Here is a 16,812-nt window from a genome sequence, read left to right as displayed (position 1 = left end):
TCTGCAGGCTTGCAGGCTGGCTCTCAGGTTTGCTGCCATTCCTCCTCTTCTGCTCTTCAACACTTCTGCCTTGCTCTTGCAAAAGCCCAGGTGTGCCGTCCACAGGTGCTGGGGTGCCTGTGGGTCTGGGACAGGCAGCGATGCAGGAACCAGCCCGGGCCGTGGTGCAAAGGTTAACCCATCCCTGTGCTCCCTGACTGCAAGAGGAAAAACAGCGTGTCCTGTTCCTGCGCCTGGGCAGCGTTGGTGCTGCCTGACCTGACTGCTAAGCAGGGGCTGAGGCTCCTTGCAGCACTGATCTCAGTGCTCGCCGAGCCATCCCTGCTTCCTTCTCTGCATCTGTCCTTGGTCCCCCTGTCCCCCCATCATTCCCAGGATGGCTCTGCTGTGCAAACCCAGCTCCTCTCTTGCCTTGCTTGTGTGCTGCCATCAGCCAGATAGCAGAGGCTGCTCCTGCCCCAGCACTGACTGTTTCCCCAGCTGTATTAAGTCTCTATTTATCTATATAAAATTTCATCGTCCTAAAAGGCTGGCAGGTAATTGTGTAATTACCATCCCTCCTATGGTGCTGGCCTCTCCTCTCTCCCTGCTAGTTGGGTATCCTCTTCAAGTTTAATCCACTGGGAATTTACATTGTCTTTGCAATCCCCAAGGGAACGATGCTGCTAAATCCAGGTCCCAGAGCTGGCCTCTCTGGGAAGCCCTTAATTCCCTTTGCCATTAGCAGAATGCCAAATTAACAACTCCTTGTGGCTCCTTCTCACCACAGAAGTGGTCTGGGGCTGCCAGTGTGGGCTCAGATACGATGGAGTCCATGCCCTCTTCCCAGACAATCCAGCCTGGGGTGCTGGGACGTGTCAGCAGTCTTTGCCCCACACCCTGCAGACCCCCTTCAATTCCTTCCAGGGGTAGGGAAGGCTTCAAACTGCTTTGCACCCAACACTTCGCCTCAGAGACTCCACAGACACCCCAGACCCCGTGGATCTTTCTCATTGCAGCCCCCCCAGGCCATCTCACGAGCAGGGTGGGTAGTGGGAAGCAGGGAGGCTGCACTGGAGCTTCTCCCAGGCTTGGGGTCTCGGTGTCAGAGAGCCTGTGCCAAGGGTCCTTCCTTCTGGTGAGGTAGAGGATGCTTTGAAGCACTTCAGTGCTTGGTTGGTTTTTGTGCTTTGCGCTTTTTTTCCCCTTTAATGGGAATTGTATTCTGTGCATGGAGCAGCTGGTGATTCTTCTGGCTGCTGCCGCATCACCTTTGAGCTGCTCTCATGAGACTCCTCTTTTCACCTGCTGTACAGAGAACTTGAGCCAGTGAGCCCTGGGTCTGTTCCTGCTGTAACCCTGCTGATGAGAGAGACATTTCTGAGAAGGCAGCAGACACCTGGTCCTGCCCGGGGTGGGGACACAGGGAAGAGACCTTGGGAGCTGCATCCCCACCCCGTTAGCTATGGGGGTTCACACGAGGGTCTGTATAATCACAGCCAGCAAAGCACAGTGCGTGCCCCACTGATGTGTAACAGCAATAAAATGCTGGGTTTTGATTTTTATTTTTTCTTTGAAAAGGTGCTTTCCTCAGTCAGAATCCTCTCGTTCCAAAGGGGAACAAGGCCTGAACTGGCGGAGGGAAGAGAGCATTCCCCAGGGAGTGGGGGCCTTTCCAGAGCTGTGGGTTCCTCCAGGAAGGAGGAAAGGCTGTGGGAGAGAAGCTGGATGCTCCAGTCTCAGCTCCCATCCCTTGGCTCTGTACGAGGAAGACGCTGGGATTTGCTTTGTTTCAGCTCTTCAGAGGAGATCTTTTTGAGGAAACACCTTCCCTTTGCTACCTGTTCAGGCAGGGGAAGATCCTAGTTAGATACTCTCTGCTGATGCTGATACTGATGACTTGCCTGTGTTTACCTGCCCCCGGCAGTACTCCTGCAAATGAGGTGTCAGCAGGGATGCTGGCGTGTGTGGGTTTTACAGGACCAATAAAGCAGGGCTGAGGCGTGCGGTCAGGAGGAATCGTGCTGCCATCCCGCCAGCGGCACGTGGGGACGTTTGAGCTGGCAGTGTCTCATCACTCGCTCATTCACCTGGCGCCTGTTCAGCAGAGGGGCCTCGTGGAAATGGCTTGAGCACCAGGTGTGCTGAGCACAGCTCCTGCAGGCCCCTCTGCTGATGAGGCAGCACTTTGTCACCCAGGCTCCAGCACAGGCTGCTTTCCCAGGAATCACCTGCTTGCCATGGAGAGCAGAGGCCAGGTATGACACCTGTGGCTCTCTCAGCCCCTGTGTGATTTGACTGCAGAGCCCTGCTCCTGCCTGTCCATGAAGGAGCAGAGAAGTCTCTATCTCCCTGTCCTGCACAGGGTGTAAGTGATGCCCCCAGGACAGCTCTGAGGGGAGTGGGAAGCACATCTCCATCACCTACACCGTGTCTGTGCCTCAGTGGACCCAGGCATTATTTGGAAACTGCCCCAAGACCCTGAGCTTTGTATTGCCTGTAGCTTCCAATATATCCTGACCACTCTGTCTGCAGCAGCAGGACTGATGGGGCTGTAAAAAGGTGACCAGAGACTTGGGAGCATCTCATCTCTGTCCTGCAGATTTGTGGTACAACCTGTCATTACCAAAATGCTGCTGGGTAATCCATCCCCTGTGTGTGCACAGGCTGGCACAGAGCCATGGCTCTGGGAGATCTGCTCCTCCTTCCTCAGCCCCTGGCACTGGCGTCAGGATTTGCAGATGCTCTTGGTCAGAGGGCTTTGTCTCTCCTCCCTTTTAATTGCCACAAGGATAATTGGTTTTGTGGTTGAGCAGGGGGAGTCCATGAGCTCTCCTTCCTCCACAGCACCCATGCAGCTCCTTGCCAGCAAGCTGAGTGCTGCGAGGGTGCCAGAGCATCCCAAGGTGGGAGCTGAAATCCTTCCCACTCTTGCCCCACGAGCCCCCCAGCTTTCCCAGATGGATGTCCATCCTGGCCCCAGGATGGAGCTTGCAGCTCCTGTCCACCCATGACAATGAGCTGCTGGCAGCCAGGAGGAATGAAGGACCAACTGGCTCATCTGCTGAGAGCATTTGATTGATGTTGTTATCGTTTTAATTACCTTTTTTATAGGCTAACAGAAGGATTTTAACCTGAACAGTGAAGTAGAAAATGGGAGAAGCTGTGCCTGGAGCTTGACGAGGAGGCAGCAAGGGCTGGTGGCTCCTTGTCCACATCCCTGGGAGGTGGTTTTGGTGCTGTTGGCCAAACTAAGAGTGTCACATAGAGGCGTTCCTGGCCTGGTCTTACAGGAACTGCAGCTGCCTCTTGTGTTATGTACAACCCAGCTGGTGCCCAAGCAGCTTAACCCCAGCCTCACAGCTGCCCAGAGCCAGGCATCGATCTGAGCCGGCGAAGGAAGGGGCAGCGAGCTCTGAGGCCAAGTTCAGCTCTCTCTGCCACTTCTTGTGACACAGGACAAAGTCATCTGATGTGTTGCCACCAGCGACTACGAATTGTCATTCTCCAGAAGTGCCAAGGTGACAGCTGTGGGGACCACGGGCGGTGGTGCAGATGGGGAGCGGTGTCGGTCCTGGCTCTGCGATGCTCTCTGGATGTGAACGTGGTGCTGTGAACACGCAGGGTGGGTTAGAGAGCTGCTGCTGCTGTGCTAACTGGGCCACCTCTCCTCTGAGGCTCTACCAGTGCCCTGCAGAGGGTTCAACCTGCCCCCAAATTGATTTGCTTGGGTCTCTTGGTGAAGGCAAAGCAGTGGTGCTGTAGGCAGATCTGTTTGCTTCACTCTCCAGCAGCTCGAGGGCACAGGCCAGGGCTGGTACAATGTGGCAAGGGAGGGGATGGTGATGGGGAGCAGGGCTGTGTCCCACGGGACTCAGACAGCCCCACCAGTGTCTTGCCCCATGAGGAGTGTCTTGCCCCATGCCAAGCTCTCCATGCCACCACCAGATGGTTCCTGGAGGGCTGTCACGGTGTGGGTGTGAGGTGGGCTGGGGCTGTAACACGGTACCTCCATCTCCATCCTTCCCCCCGTGCCTGCCCGGGCTCCTGGTGCTTGAGTGGCAGCCAGGTGGTTGTTTCAGCCTGATCCCATCAGCCTGTCATGGTCTGCAAACCCATGGCAGCAGTGTCCTGCTGCAGGAGAAGATGTGCAAGGGGCCAGGTGACAAAAAGCAGTGGCTGGCAGGCACCCCTTGGCCAGGGGACTGCCCAGGGAGGTGATGGAGTGGAGGCAGCGCTCCCACACCCCAGGCTCCGAGTGCTGGCATAGCAGGGGTGCCACAGCCCTGTGGCAGCGTGGGTTGCAGGGTGTTGTGCAGGAATGTGTTGCAGATAATGCCGTGTGACAGTTTGACACGTCCTCCCGGGACAGCCAGAGCTGACATGTCATCTTCAGAGCTGTCACTCTGGCTGCCGCGCCACGGCGTTCACTGTAAACAGGCGGCGCGGGGAACGTGTGTGAGGAGGGAGAAGGGCTCTGGTTTTATTTGCATGTCCTCAGAAGATGATCAAGTCCATGTCACTTGGCACTGGGATGTATTCTCCAGAGAGATGGAGCCAGCTGGAGCGAGGGCAGAGAGGAGGGGGAGGTCTAACATCCCCCTAATCCAAGGAGGTGATGCCGAGCATTTCCCTTAGAAGATTCTGGCATGAGCAGAGCATTGCCTGCCAGCCCCAGCCAGGGGTTTCACACCACCCCAGGCAAGCTATGGCTGCCACAGTGTGTGGTGCTCACAGTGCCTTGGCTGGGGAGCCAAGGGGATGGCACAGGCTCTTTGGGACTGGGATAGCCACTGACTCCTTGGGGATGCTCATGTGGGGCCCAGGGAAGGTGCTTGAGGCAGCTGCTGCCAGCCCCACAGTTAAACCTGGAGCTGGATGTGGCAATTCACAAGTAAAGTGCAGGAGCAGAAGGACACCATGCTGCCTTTCCCAGCCCCCTGAACTTCACCCAGGTTGTGCACAGTGTCCTGTATGGACAACTGTCCCCATGGCAGGAATTCTGGGGCATAAGGTGCCCTCATGGACCAGCCCTGAGGGATGCTTGTGATCCCATTTCTCTGCTTTGCCTGCTGCTTTTGATGCTCTTCAAGAATATTGAGGCTCACAGCGCTGAAACCCTTTCTCTCTCAGAGAGAAACAAAGGTGGCACATGCACAGTGGAGCAGAATTACCTGTGTGTCTGGAGAGGCAGGGAGCTGGAACCAGACAGGCTCTGACAGCTGCTTTCAGGAGGTCTGCAAGAGACCAAGCAGCGTGTCAGCCACGCACAGCTTGCCCTGCACAGCATCAGCCCCTGTTTTGCCTGGCTGCCTTTTGGCATGATCAGCCTGTCCAGGTACCAGGAGCTGCCGGGCTTTACCTGCCCTGGCTGTGAAATGTATGTGGGGCGAGTGCTGGGGTGGCAGCCATGGGCTGCTTCCTTGTGGGATGAGCAGTGGGAACATGCCAGTCCTGGCAGTGGGACTGGGAAGCAGCATGTGTTTCCAGGCTGAGTCATGCTGAGGATTGTGTCTTGTTCCTCGTTACGAGTCCAGTTGCAATATTCACTTGGCAGAATCGGCTCATCCTCCCTCTCTCCACAATTGTGTGTCTGTCCGTCCCTCCCTCCCACCTCCTTCACGTAGCAGCAGAGTAGTACTTGTAGGGGGAAAAAAAAATTAAAATCTACCTGGAAGCTCTGCAGGGCTGTAAGGTCAGGACAGCAAACACTGGTGCTTGCTGTGCAAAGCACGGAGCCAGTGTGCCGGGCAAGCAGGTATGCACTCAGCTGCAGCTGCCAGGGTTGGCTTTGCACTGGGATGGGGACTTGGATCTTTGGGAGGGGGGGAAATGATGCCACCAGGGCCAGAAAGGGGTGTCAGGCAAGTGGGAGATCGAGACACACAGCTCCTGAGTGGGACTTGCTGTCCTCTCTGCCAGCCGGGCTGTGGGAGCTGCAGAGAGGGACAGGGCACCTGCACTGCTCTGTCCCCCCTCACTGAGCTATGTCTGCTCAGCTGCTCTGTGTCTAGGTTATTTTAGCTTTGATTCAGCTCTGAAATTGCCTTGGCTGAAACTCTGTCTCTATTGTTTTCAGTCTGCAGAAGCATCATTGAACGTGTCAAAAAGATAAATTGGAGAAAAAGAGAGCAAGAAAAAACAAAAAAAGAGGAGTGCAGTGCAGTTGGTGAGCAGAGCCATGCTGGTTGTGGTTTCCCAGAGCAGCTGGCTGCTCCAAGCCCACACTCCCTTTCCAGAGGCAGCTCCTTGCAGCCCTGTCCCCTTCTCTGCAGGGCTCAGACACCCTTCCAGACATCCTCCTTCTGCCAGAGGGCTTTTCCCCCTTGGCAAAGCTCGTTTAGGCTTAGCATCTGCCCTGCCTGAGCCTTGTCAGGGAGCATCGTGAGCACAGTCTCCAAGACCTGCTCTCTGTCTCTGCCTTGGCTGGGGCTGAGACACCGAGTCCAGCCTGGTGGATCAGCCAGAGCTCCATAGCAGGGCTCTGGAGAGGAACAGAAAAGAAGTAGGATGGGCAAGAGGGGTCCTGGGTGTGGGCAGGGGCTTGGGGCAGACCTGTGTGTGCCCCCGGGGGTTTCACTTGCTGGTGGCATTGTGCACACCTTGGGGTCCAGCACCAACACCTGGTCCAGGGTCCACAGAGCTGGGGAAGGTCTGTGCAGCACTGACCAGTCTGATGGTCAGCTCCAGCCCAGGCTCTCTCAGGAGTTCAGGGGGCCTCTGTCCCAAAGGTTTGAAGAGGGCTCGGGCTTCTGCATCCCTGGAAGGATCAAGCCTGAAGGATGAGTTTTGGGGTCTCTTTGGGGTATCATTTGGTGCTGGAGGACATGGTGCTGTCCAGGGGCTCCTGGAGCCAGCACTGGGGCTGTGGCATCAAACAGCATGGGGTGGGTTGCTGTGTAACACCTTCATAGTTGCTAATTACCTCCGGGAGTAGGAGGAGGCAACCGGGAAAGGAACTGGCAGTGTGAGTTATGGGAGGTTGCAGGAGTGGTTGTTGCTGCTGCTGCTGAGGACGCTGGGGCAAATGAATAACCTGTTAAATAAAATGTCAGCCAGGAATGGATGGGAACTGGCATTGCTTTTTCCACTTGCACTTTACAAAATGAATCTCCCTGTGCGTGGTTGATTTGCTTATTCAAAATAGGCCGTGGTGGAGGGGCTCTCCTGCTGAACCCACGGACACCAGGGGCTAAATTGTGTAAATTCCATTATCCAAATGCTCCTCTGAATGGCTGCAGTGATCTAAGGACATAATCCATTGCCTCAGGAGAGGGGTTTTCAGAGCCTAACCCCCTTTGTTTCCAGAAACGATGAGAATGTGAGAAATGAAGCTGAGATATTGCCACTGAGCTCCAAGCTGCATCTGGTGCTGGGGCAGGTGAAACCATTCCCTGCCCCAATTGCCTTTCACACCTGAAAGGGGGAAGATCAGCCTGTGTGAAAACTCCAGGAGGCAAATACTGAGTGGGTTCCATTAGATAAGGCTGGTTTCAAATGGAAACTGATTTGCATGGGCTGATTAAGCTCATTACTACAGCAGGAACTCAGAAAATCATCAGATCCCTATGCAGCAGGAGTGCTGAGGTCTGCTGCGTTGACGCTCCGTGTGCAGCGCTCGCCAGCACTGCTGTGCCTTCAGCAGCATCTCCTGGGAGTGCACACAGGACGTGGCCAGTGGTCACTCTGGTGCCAGCACCAGCCTGAACTGCTGCTCCCCCTCTCCTGGCAGGGGAGGCAAACTCACGGCACCAATGTTTATAAGTGATTGGGCCTTGTTTAGAAACCTGTCAGGGTGTTTGTCTCCATTACAGGTGCTTTGAAAGTGCCGTGGTGAGTGCAGTGCGGCAGCCCTGCAGAGCAGGGATGTGGGCAAAGCAAAGCTGTGGGCACCCACACTGCACGTGGGGAACGAGCACCTTGCTCTTGTTGGTGCTCTGGTCCCACCTGGTACCCCAGGGACCAAAGGGCTGTGCTGGCAGCCCCTTCTTCTGCCACAGCCTGGGTGAGTGTGACCTTGGGTGCTGCGTGGGAGTTGGGGTAGGGGGGGACCAGCATGGAGTTTTCCCTTGGGCTTTCCCCTGGGGACAATGTGTGCGTGCATCCCATAGGGACCCTGGAGCACGCCAGTCAGATCATGCTGTGCTAGGAGCAGCTCTGTGTCCCCAAGTCTCTTTCAAACTGAGAGACAGTAGGTTTAGATTAGATACTAGGAAATAATTCTGCCCTGTGAGGTTGGGGAGGCCCTGGCACAGGCTGCCCAGAGAAGCTCTGGCTGCCCCATCCATGGAAGTGTCCAAGGCAAGGCTGGAGGGAGCGCTGAGCAACCTGGTCTGGTGGAAGGTGTCCCTGCCCATGGCAGGGGGGTTGGAAATGGATGAGCTTTGAGGTCCCTTCCAACCCAGGCCATTCTGTGGTTCTATTCCTGCAGCATTTCCCCAGGTGAGCACCCTGTGGTACCCTGTGGGTGAGGAGTCATGGGGCTGTACACAAACAGGTGCCGTCTTCCAAGGCGGCTGCTGCTGCTTCTTCGATGCAACATTTGTACACCCACGTGTTGAAAACAGAGCCCACGTGGGCAGGTGTGCCTCTAAATTTATATACCTGGGAAATACACCGCGCTCATGAGCACTGCACGCTGCAGTTTGCAGAGTCCCCTCCTCGCCCTGCACCCCCAGGGGCACCCTGGCACAGGCAGCTGAGCTGGCAGCTGATTATGAAGAGATTATAAAGAGGTATCAACTAAGCCTCTCTGCTAGAAAGGCCAGCAGCCCCAGGCTGGAGGTGTCACACGCAAAGGCTCCTCTGCTCCTGTGCATTTTCTCTTTTTAATGTTTTTTGCCTTTATCTTGCATCAGCTCAAGAGCTTTACTAAGCCCCGGAGCACAGGGAGGGAGCCTAGAAAATGCAGGGGTGGAGGGGGACTCTGTGAGGCTGTGTTTGTCACCTCCCATAAGCAGGTTCCTGCACAGCTTTTGTCAAGGCTGGTGACAGTATTGGGGGCTTGATGGGACCGTCCCTGCTGCCATGCAGGCGAGCTGGTGAGCCAGTTCTGTCACAGCTTGGGGGACCCTCTCACCAATATTGTACTGCCAGAAGTGCTCTACTGTTTGCCACCTGCTCTCTCCCTGGATGGGCTGGCAGGGCTGTGGGTTGCTGGAGCTGCTGGGTGAGCTTTGAGTCCAGCTCACGCTCCCTCTGCACCCAGGGGCTGTCACGCAGCCGTCTGGGCTGGGGATGCTGTTATCTCTCCTGCTGTCCTGCCTCCTCTGCCATTCCTTCCCTCAGGTCCCTTCCCTGCCCTGCTCTGTGCTGTGCTGGGTGGAGATAGGAGTCCAAGCCATCCACTGAGGAAATTGCTCCCTATAAATCCACAGTGAAAGTCCTGGGATTCCTGAAGGCCCAGAGGAAAGTGCTTGATTGGATTTTCAATCCTCTCTGCCAGCTGGGGGAGAGGAGGGCTGACGGCCTCCCTGAATCTTCCTCACTGATGCCTGGGAGGGGATGCAGGCTGTGCCTGCTTGCTAATGGAATGTAAAGGATGTGTAAATCTCCTGCCTTATTTAACTCCCCCCTGAACTTTATATGCAGCAATAAATTTCTCCTCCTGCGAACCTGCTGGAGCAAGGTGGGCCTCGGGTGCCTGGTGCCCACGCAGGTGTGGGGGGAGCCATTCTCCTGCTGCTGGAGAGGAGCTGCTGTGCCATGCAGCAGCCAGACCCTGTCCCTGAGGAACACGAGGCTCTGGGGACACGCTGTGTGCACCTGGGGGCTCAAGCTGACAGCATGAGAGGTGCAGGAGCACCTGGGACTGGTGTAATCCCCCTCCTCCCCACGGGGCCAGGGGTGTTTGCCTCCAGTGCCGCCAGAAAACAAAGTTAGTAAAACACAGAGGTTTCCTGAGTTAAAACTGTAGCAGTAACAGGCAGGCTGAGAGTGGCCAGGCTGTGGTGGGGAACTGGTATCACTCCAAGCCCCCATCATGCAGCTGAGCATCGCACAAATAACGGAGAAAAATGCTGCAAATCTTATTCTGTTGCTCCTTATCTCTGATTAATCCTCTTATGTGTTCATCTCATTTTATCCCAGTGTTGACTGTCTGTTTATTGTATTTCTGTAGTCCTCACAAAGGCAAAAATCCCTCTGAGTCTTGCCCAGCTGGGCAAGGGGGGGCTCCTGCCTTGCTGGCACCAGTGGAGCACCATAGAAGAGAGGACCAAGGTAACCTACCCATGGTCACCAGAGCAGATGGTGGCAGAGGAGGGGCTGGAAAATCTCCCAGGCCCTAGATTAGTGCCCAGCTGCTTGGACATCCCAAATGTAAAGAAAGATAACCTAAAAGAACTGTCCCGTGGTGTGGCTTTGCAGCCCGTGCTCAGGGCATGCTCTCAATGCCCGAGAGGAGACAAGCTTTCCTCTTCACACCCCTCTCTCACTGCAAGCAGATTTGTTAGAGCCCTGCAAGGGAAGCCCTGCCTGTCTCAAGTCCCTCTTCTCTAGCTCAGGCTCTCTCAGTTTTGCCGGCAGCCCCGTGATCCTTTCCTTGCTGCTGGGTGAGTCAGGAGCACGAGCCTTCTGGGCCTGATCCTGTTGCTAAAGGATTTTGCTTTGATCCTTTTCTCCAGCTGGGGAGATCAAAAATCCTTTAAACAGCCAAAAATCGTAGGGAAGATTAGAGGAGAAAATTTTTACCTGAGTGGGAGCCCCTGGTTCAAACAATTTGGTGGAGGAGGATGGTGTTTGTAATAGCATAAAACAAGTTGGAGGAGAATGGTGTTTGTAACGTGGTGAAAACCTGCACCAGTGAGGGAACCTGCTGTCTTCAGGGGGCATTCAGACAGGTTCCACAGCACCCCAGCCTGTCCCCAGTTTGTGCAGGCATGGCCAGGCTGTGTGAGTGAACAACCTGGAGGTTGTCATCGTCTCACACTCAGCATCCTTCACTCCTGCAGGTGCTGAGTGATTGCCCTGGAACCCGAGGACCTCCTGAAGGCATCCAGTGGCACACTCAGGCACGTGCAACTGGGGTCCCATCTCTGCCACACTCATGGGCACCTCGGGCAGCCCACGTACATGAACTGTGCCAGCAAGGTGGGCTCAGGTCCTCTCTCCTGCTGCACATTGATCAGATGACTCTTGGTTTAAATTCTCCCAAGATCTGGCAAGCTATAGCACGGGAACTGTGGAGGCCTCTGGCTTTAGTAGCTGCAAATTGCTTTTCAAACCCAATTGAATTTCCAGCCTCCCCAGCATCCTGTGGCAGGGAGCTCCTGGGATTAGCTGGCTCCTGTGTGCAAAGCACTGCCTTTCCCATGCATCAAACCTCGTTCCACAGGTGCCTCCCAGTTCTCATGCAGTGCCAGCCCCCTGCCCAGTGTCAGGCTGGTTTCAGGGACCGTCATGGTCCCTCTTCTGCTTTCTAGCCTGGACATCCCAAGTCTTAGCTGGGGAAGGCAATGTCTGTGAGTGTTTTTGTGTGGAAGGTGGCATGCAGGCTGAGCTTCAGATTCTCCGTGGTGCATCTGGCCGTGTCTCACAGGGCTTGTTCCAGGACAGTCTCTCCCTGTGCAGAAGCTGTTTTTCCTGGTGACCTGAGCATGGCTGGAGATTGTGGTGACACACAGGGTCTTTGCTAGCCATGCTTACACTGTATTTTCTGCAATAGGCATCATTACTTTGAGAATTTTTGGGCCCCTCTTGCCCCCCAGCACCTTGTTGAGCTGGCCAAGGGGGCAATAAGCCTGTCTCTGCCACCCCCAGGATATAACAGGTGCTGGATTTCCAGCTAGCCTCCAACCCTCCTGGCCCCTCTGCCTGTGTTTATCTCTAGGTGAGATGCCAGGACCATTTAAAAAGCTGCAGGCTGAGCAGCAGAAGGCTGCAGCTGCTGCCCGGAGCCAGGCTGCGGCTGCTGCTTCGTTATTTACAGCTGCCTTTGGCCACTCATGAGCTTCTCCAGCAGCTCTGCTGGACACTGCTCACTGTCTGCTTGTCCCTGCACTGAAAGCCAGGGGTATTTGGGCCCTCAAACGGGTGCCATCTGGCACCCCACCTTTGTACCAGCAGCATTCCTGCCTCGCCTGCCAGCTCAGGACAGAGCCAGCACCAGCAGCAGAGCTAACCCCTTTGAGGAGCTCTGCTGATTTTAAACTGCTTCCCAATATTGACAGCAAATCCAAGCTGGAGCACAGGGGGTGAAGTCGTGGGCCATATGGCAGAGCCATGTGCAGGCTGCATTCTCCAGGCTGGGTCCATGAAGGACTTCGCCCATGAAGGCCAGGGTTATTCTGCTGCCTTTAGTGTTGGTCTCAGCCAGGCTGGCACCCCTCAGTCCAGCTTTCCTCGCTTCAGTCAGCTGTTAAACACTACCAGGGCAGGGGCAGCCTTCCCAGGCTGTCAGGCTCCGTGTGACCGAGCAGCTCCTCAGCGCTCTGGAAGTACAGCATCTGTTTGCCTGTGCTGGAGATGTCTGACACATAAACCTGGGCCAAATAGCATCTTCCAAGGTGACCAGATGCCTGCTGGGTGCAGATGCAGGGCTGATGGAGCAGAGATGCACGTCGTGGTGGGTCCCGTGCCAGCCAGCTTTGCCTGCTCTGCTTTTGTCCCCGGTGTTGGTCCCCACGCGCCCTGGCAGCTCCACGGCTCCATCTGAGATGGAGACCGGGGTGTGAGGCTGAAGCTGCCATATGCTCCCCATAAAAACACTTCTTGGCCCGTTCCCCGGCGTTTCCTGCCGCTGCCACACGTGCTCAGGATCCCACATGCCTCACAAGCCGTTCACCAACTGCAGCCTGGCAGATGGAGGAGCCGGGCATGGTTTTGCAGTAGGAGAGGCAGGAATCCACGGGCTCTGTTTGTTCTTGGGTTGTTCACGGCAGCAGACGAAGTGGGAGGAGAGCTGGCACCCACCCCTGCAAACTGCCCCTCTGCAGAAGGGGCAAGACCTTCCCATACCCACTCCCCATCCTGGAGCTGAGCTGTGAGCCCATCTTCAGCTGCAGAAAGTGTTTTCACCTGGTGCCACACTGTTTAAAGGCAGTTGGAAATGGTGTGAGTGTCCTGGGTAGATGGAGACCATCATTCCTCCCAGGCAGGTGGTACTGGTTTGTTTTGGTGGCAGATGGCCAGTCAGCATTAAGAGCAAAGGCAGAAAATCAGTCCTCAGAGGGAGCAGAGATTTATTGCAGTAGGAAATTAAAAATGTATGCATCAGCTTATGGAGCAGATCCTGTTCTGCCTTTGTTTGTTTGGGGGGGATGAGGCTCCGTGTTCAGCGGTGCTCCATGGCAGGGTGGTCTGAAGGTGCTCAGCAAGCTGAAGGCACATCCCTTGGCAGTGTATCATGATGGGCAGTGACTGGACAGAGCTGATGTCTCTCTTACCTTGGGTGGCAGAGTGTGACCAGATCAGTGGCAGCTCTGAGGGCAGCAGATGAGTGTCCAAGCCTCAGCAGTGGGATATCTTCTTGCCATGTCAGTTGAGATGCCGTGAAGAGCCAGGTGCTCCCACAGGGATATGTCTGTGGTGGGCTCCTGCTGCTGCTGGGCACAGAGGGGTTTCTCCTGATGAGTCTTTTCACTTTGTGCTGAGCTGTTTTCCAGTGACTTTGTGCCTCGGTGGCATTGTGCCATGGTGGTCCCCGAGGGGATGCAGAGCAGGCTCTGGGGCTAAGGGTGGGCAGCAGGCAGGGTGGGGACATGGACATAAACAGCCATCTGCTCCCTGCAGTGGGATGGGGTCAGTGCTGCTCTGTGCCCACCAAGGGGGTGGTGGGTGTTCCCCGAGCACTGTGGCCCCAGGGTGAGGCTGGGTTTGGGTGCTGTTGATGGCACGGAGCTGCTGAGCTCCAGGGGTTGTTTCACAGCCTCAGCTCCCTGCTGTGAGAGCTTTGCAGCCCAGCGCACCTCTCTGCCCAGAAATTAAAAGAAAAAACGCAAAAGAATCAGGCTCCAGGGAAGTGATGGCTCCTGGGGTGCAGCCAATTACCAGAGTTAGGGAGAGAGTTACCTTACCCCGCACTGCTGCTGGTTTTCTCTGACCTCTCGCTCTGGTCCAGGGTGAGCACACGTTATTCCCCAAGCCTGGCATGGGAGAGCTGCCGCAGGAAGGATGTTCAGAGCCTCAGCGTGGAGAAGGCATGTTGTACCTGCTGCTGAGCATATTACTGCTGCTCCAGCAGTGGATAAGTCCTGCTTACGAGGACACTCGTCCTCTTTTATTTAATTTCCTGGTAATGCTTCTGCAGCGTCCAAGTCTTATCAGGAGAGGAGCAGCTTAAGAGCCCGGTAAAGGAGTTTTTATTGTCAGTATCCATCTCTTTATTCCCCTCTTCCCTTTGACGCTGGATGGCAGGCTGGTTGTGGCTGAAGTGAGGTGTGCTTTCTTTTCCTTTTGTCTGTTAAAGCTGCCGAGATTTCCCGGCCAACCAATTCTGATGGTAATTGGGCTGCTGTCCCTGGTCCCTGGGCGGTCACCGGCTGTGGCTCAGCCGCGGGTTCCGTGGGGAGGAGTGAGGGTGACCCCGACTCCCAGACTGCACACAGAAGGACTGATCTGGGCACGCACCAGCCCTGACTGGGCAGCTCTGGTCTGGGACTCGCCATCCACTTTGCTGTGACTTGGTGAGCAAACCCCTGCCTCTGTTTCCCCAGAGCCATCGCACTGAGCTCAGCCCCATCTCTGAGGCATCCTCGCGTTCATCTGCTGCGGGGGCTCGTGGATGGGGGGGGCTGGAATGGCTGTGGGCAGCAGGGGTGCGATGAAATAGGAGTGTCCCCTGGGAAGCCAGCAGCTCGGTGACTGCTGTCTCGTGGCGGCCAGCTCTGTCTCCGCGTTCTCCCTGGCCGTGCCGGGCGTGTGGAGACGCAGTGCTGCATTCAGCCGCCTTTTCAGCTGCACACAGTGGCCTTGGATAACGTTTGTTTGAGAAAATTGGTTGAGTCGTGTGATTCCTTTTGTTGTAGTTGTTACTGTTGTTCTTTTAAATGCCCATGAGAGTAGCAGAGCAGCTAATGAGGCGGCGCAGAGACAGTCGCTGGGGAGATGGTCTCGCCTGTGCTTCCCTGCAGCTGCATTCTCCTGGTGATGGAGCTGGCTGTGCTCCTGCTGGGAGCACTGGTGGGTGCGGCATTCCTGTGCTCAAAGAGGTGCCCAGACCCTTCTGCTCCTCACCAGTTCCCTTCCCCAGGCCTCGCTGTTTTCTTCTCCAGCCATGTGCTGCTGCGTGAGGGAGGGGAAAGCCACGAGCACCCATCCAGCTGGGCTCTGGGAATGGGTCACCTGGCTGTGGTGACATCCCATCACCACAGAACGCAGCTCACCCATGGCCAGCGCTGTATCCCTGACCCTGGGCAGACTCACCTGGTGCTCAGAGCTCTCCTGGCTCCCATGGCAGACATGGCATCCTCCTTTAGAGGATTTTGGGTGGTTACCTGGGGATCAGGCTCAGCACAGTGATGTCCTCAAGCCCCAAGCTGTGTGTGCTGGTGTGGAGCTGCCAGGAGCTCCTGTCCTCTTCCAGCCCCACGTGCTGTCCCTCTTGGCTCTGCAGCAGGTGACAAAAGTGGCACTGGGAGCAGGTGGGGATGTCAGAAATGCAGACAGATAGCATTAGATGGATGATGCATCAAATCCTAAACTGATAAGAGATGGAACAATTAGTGTGTTGTCAAAAGGCCGGGAAGGATCTCTTTTAAAGAGACTAAATAGTCTGGACAGGAACAAGCAATGAGCAGCACAGAAACAACAGCACATTCACCACTTTGCTTTTCTGGCTGGGCTGTGTGTGCTGCCATCTGTGCTGTGCTCCATGGCCATCCCGTGCTGCTGGGATTGCTCCCCCAAAGCAGGCTCACAGCCCTGCCCAGCAGCCTGGAGCCATGGCTGGCATTGCTCTGGGATGCCAAGGGCAGCTTTGACACGACCTTGCCCTGGGCTGGATCTCCGCATTTTCTGGTTGCCTCGACTCCAAGGAGTCCCTGGGCTGATGGTGGAGATTTGGTTGTACTAGCACAGCTGAGCCTGCCTTAATCCCAGTTTTTAGACTGGCTAAACTTGTTTTCACTCATCTCTGATGTTGTTCAGCTGTGCTACACAGCACGAATAAGCCAGCGCTTGAGTTTGCTGTTAAAGCCCTGCAGAACAGCAGAGAGAGCTCTCTGGCTGTGCCAGGGCTGCTGAGGGTCTCCCCTGACCCTCACGGCGGTGCCATCCCTCAGGGAATGGCCAGAGCCACACCACCAGTAATTCATCCCACACAGATCTCCCATCTAATGAAGTGCAGTGCTGGGGCAGGGATGGGACAGCGAGGTGCTGGGAGAGGATGGGGTGATTTACCCTTGTGTGGCATCTCCATGGATGTCCCCCTGCCTGAGCTGCTGGTGCTGTGGCAGGGACAGGCACTGAGCAGCATCGCTCTGAACGGGAGGACGGGGCCGTGCCTGTCCCAGGAGAGGACTGGGAGTGCTGGGAGCGCTGCAGGGAGAGTGGGGCTGCCCTCCAGGACCCCGAGGGCTCAGTGTGACGGTCAGGGCTGCGTGGTGGGGTGCATTACAGCCTGTCCCTGTGATTCCAGCGCAGCCATGTGATGCCGGAGGAGCGCGGTGGCGATGATATGGAATGTGGGCAGCTGCCTTCGGACACGCTCCGACAGGTGACGGTCCAGCGCCACCCCCTCTACGGATTCGGCTTTGTGGCTGGCAGCGAGAGGCCAGTGGTGGTGCGGTCAGTGGCAGCAGGTAGGGTGTGGGGGTGCTCCTGGACACAGCTGCAGCGTGCCGGGAAATGCAGTGGCACTTCCCCCTGGTGGGACCCCTCCCTGGGCTCCTGTCC

General features: G+C 56.0%; 1 protein-coding gene across 3 annotated transcripts in view; it reads left to right on the top strand.

The window, feature by feature from the left end:
* Window positions 1–16,812, top strand: part of FRMPD3 (FERM and PDZ domain containing 3) — a 56,486-nt gene that overhangs the window by 11,970 nt on the left and 27,704 nt on the right. For 2 of the 3 annotated variants that reach the window (XM_032124118.1, XM_032124117.1), the window contains exon 2: window positions 16,556–16,718. In XM_032124118.1, the coding sequence (XP_031980009.1) occupies window positions 16,600–16,718 (119 nt within the window). In that variant the 5' untranslated portion in view covers window positions 16,556–16,599. Of the gene's footprint in view, window positions 1–8,363; window positions 16,719–16,812 lie in introns of those variants that run through there. The other variant, XM_032124115.1, reaches the window with a different exon arrangement.

This window comes from Corvus moneduloides, chromosome 14 (genome assembly GCF_009650955.1).
Source record: "Corvus moneduloides isolate bCorMon1 chromosome 14, bCorMon1.pri, whole genome shotgun sequence".
NCBI classification, from domain to species: Eukaryota; Metazoa; Chordata; class Aves; order Passeriformes; family Corvidae; genus Corvus; species Corvus moneduloides.
Note: the sequence above shows the minus strand (reverse complement) of the source record. Positions and strands in the feature narration are given on the sequence as shown.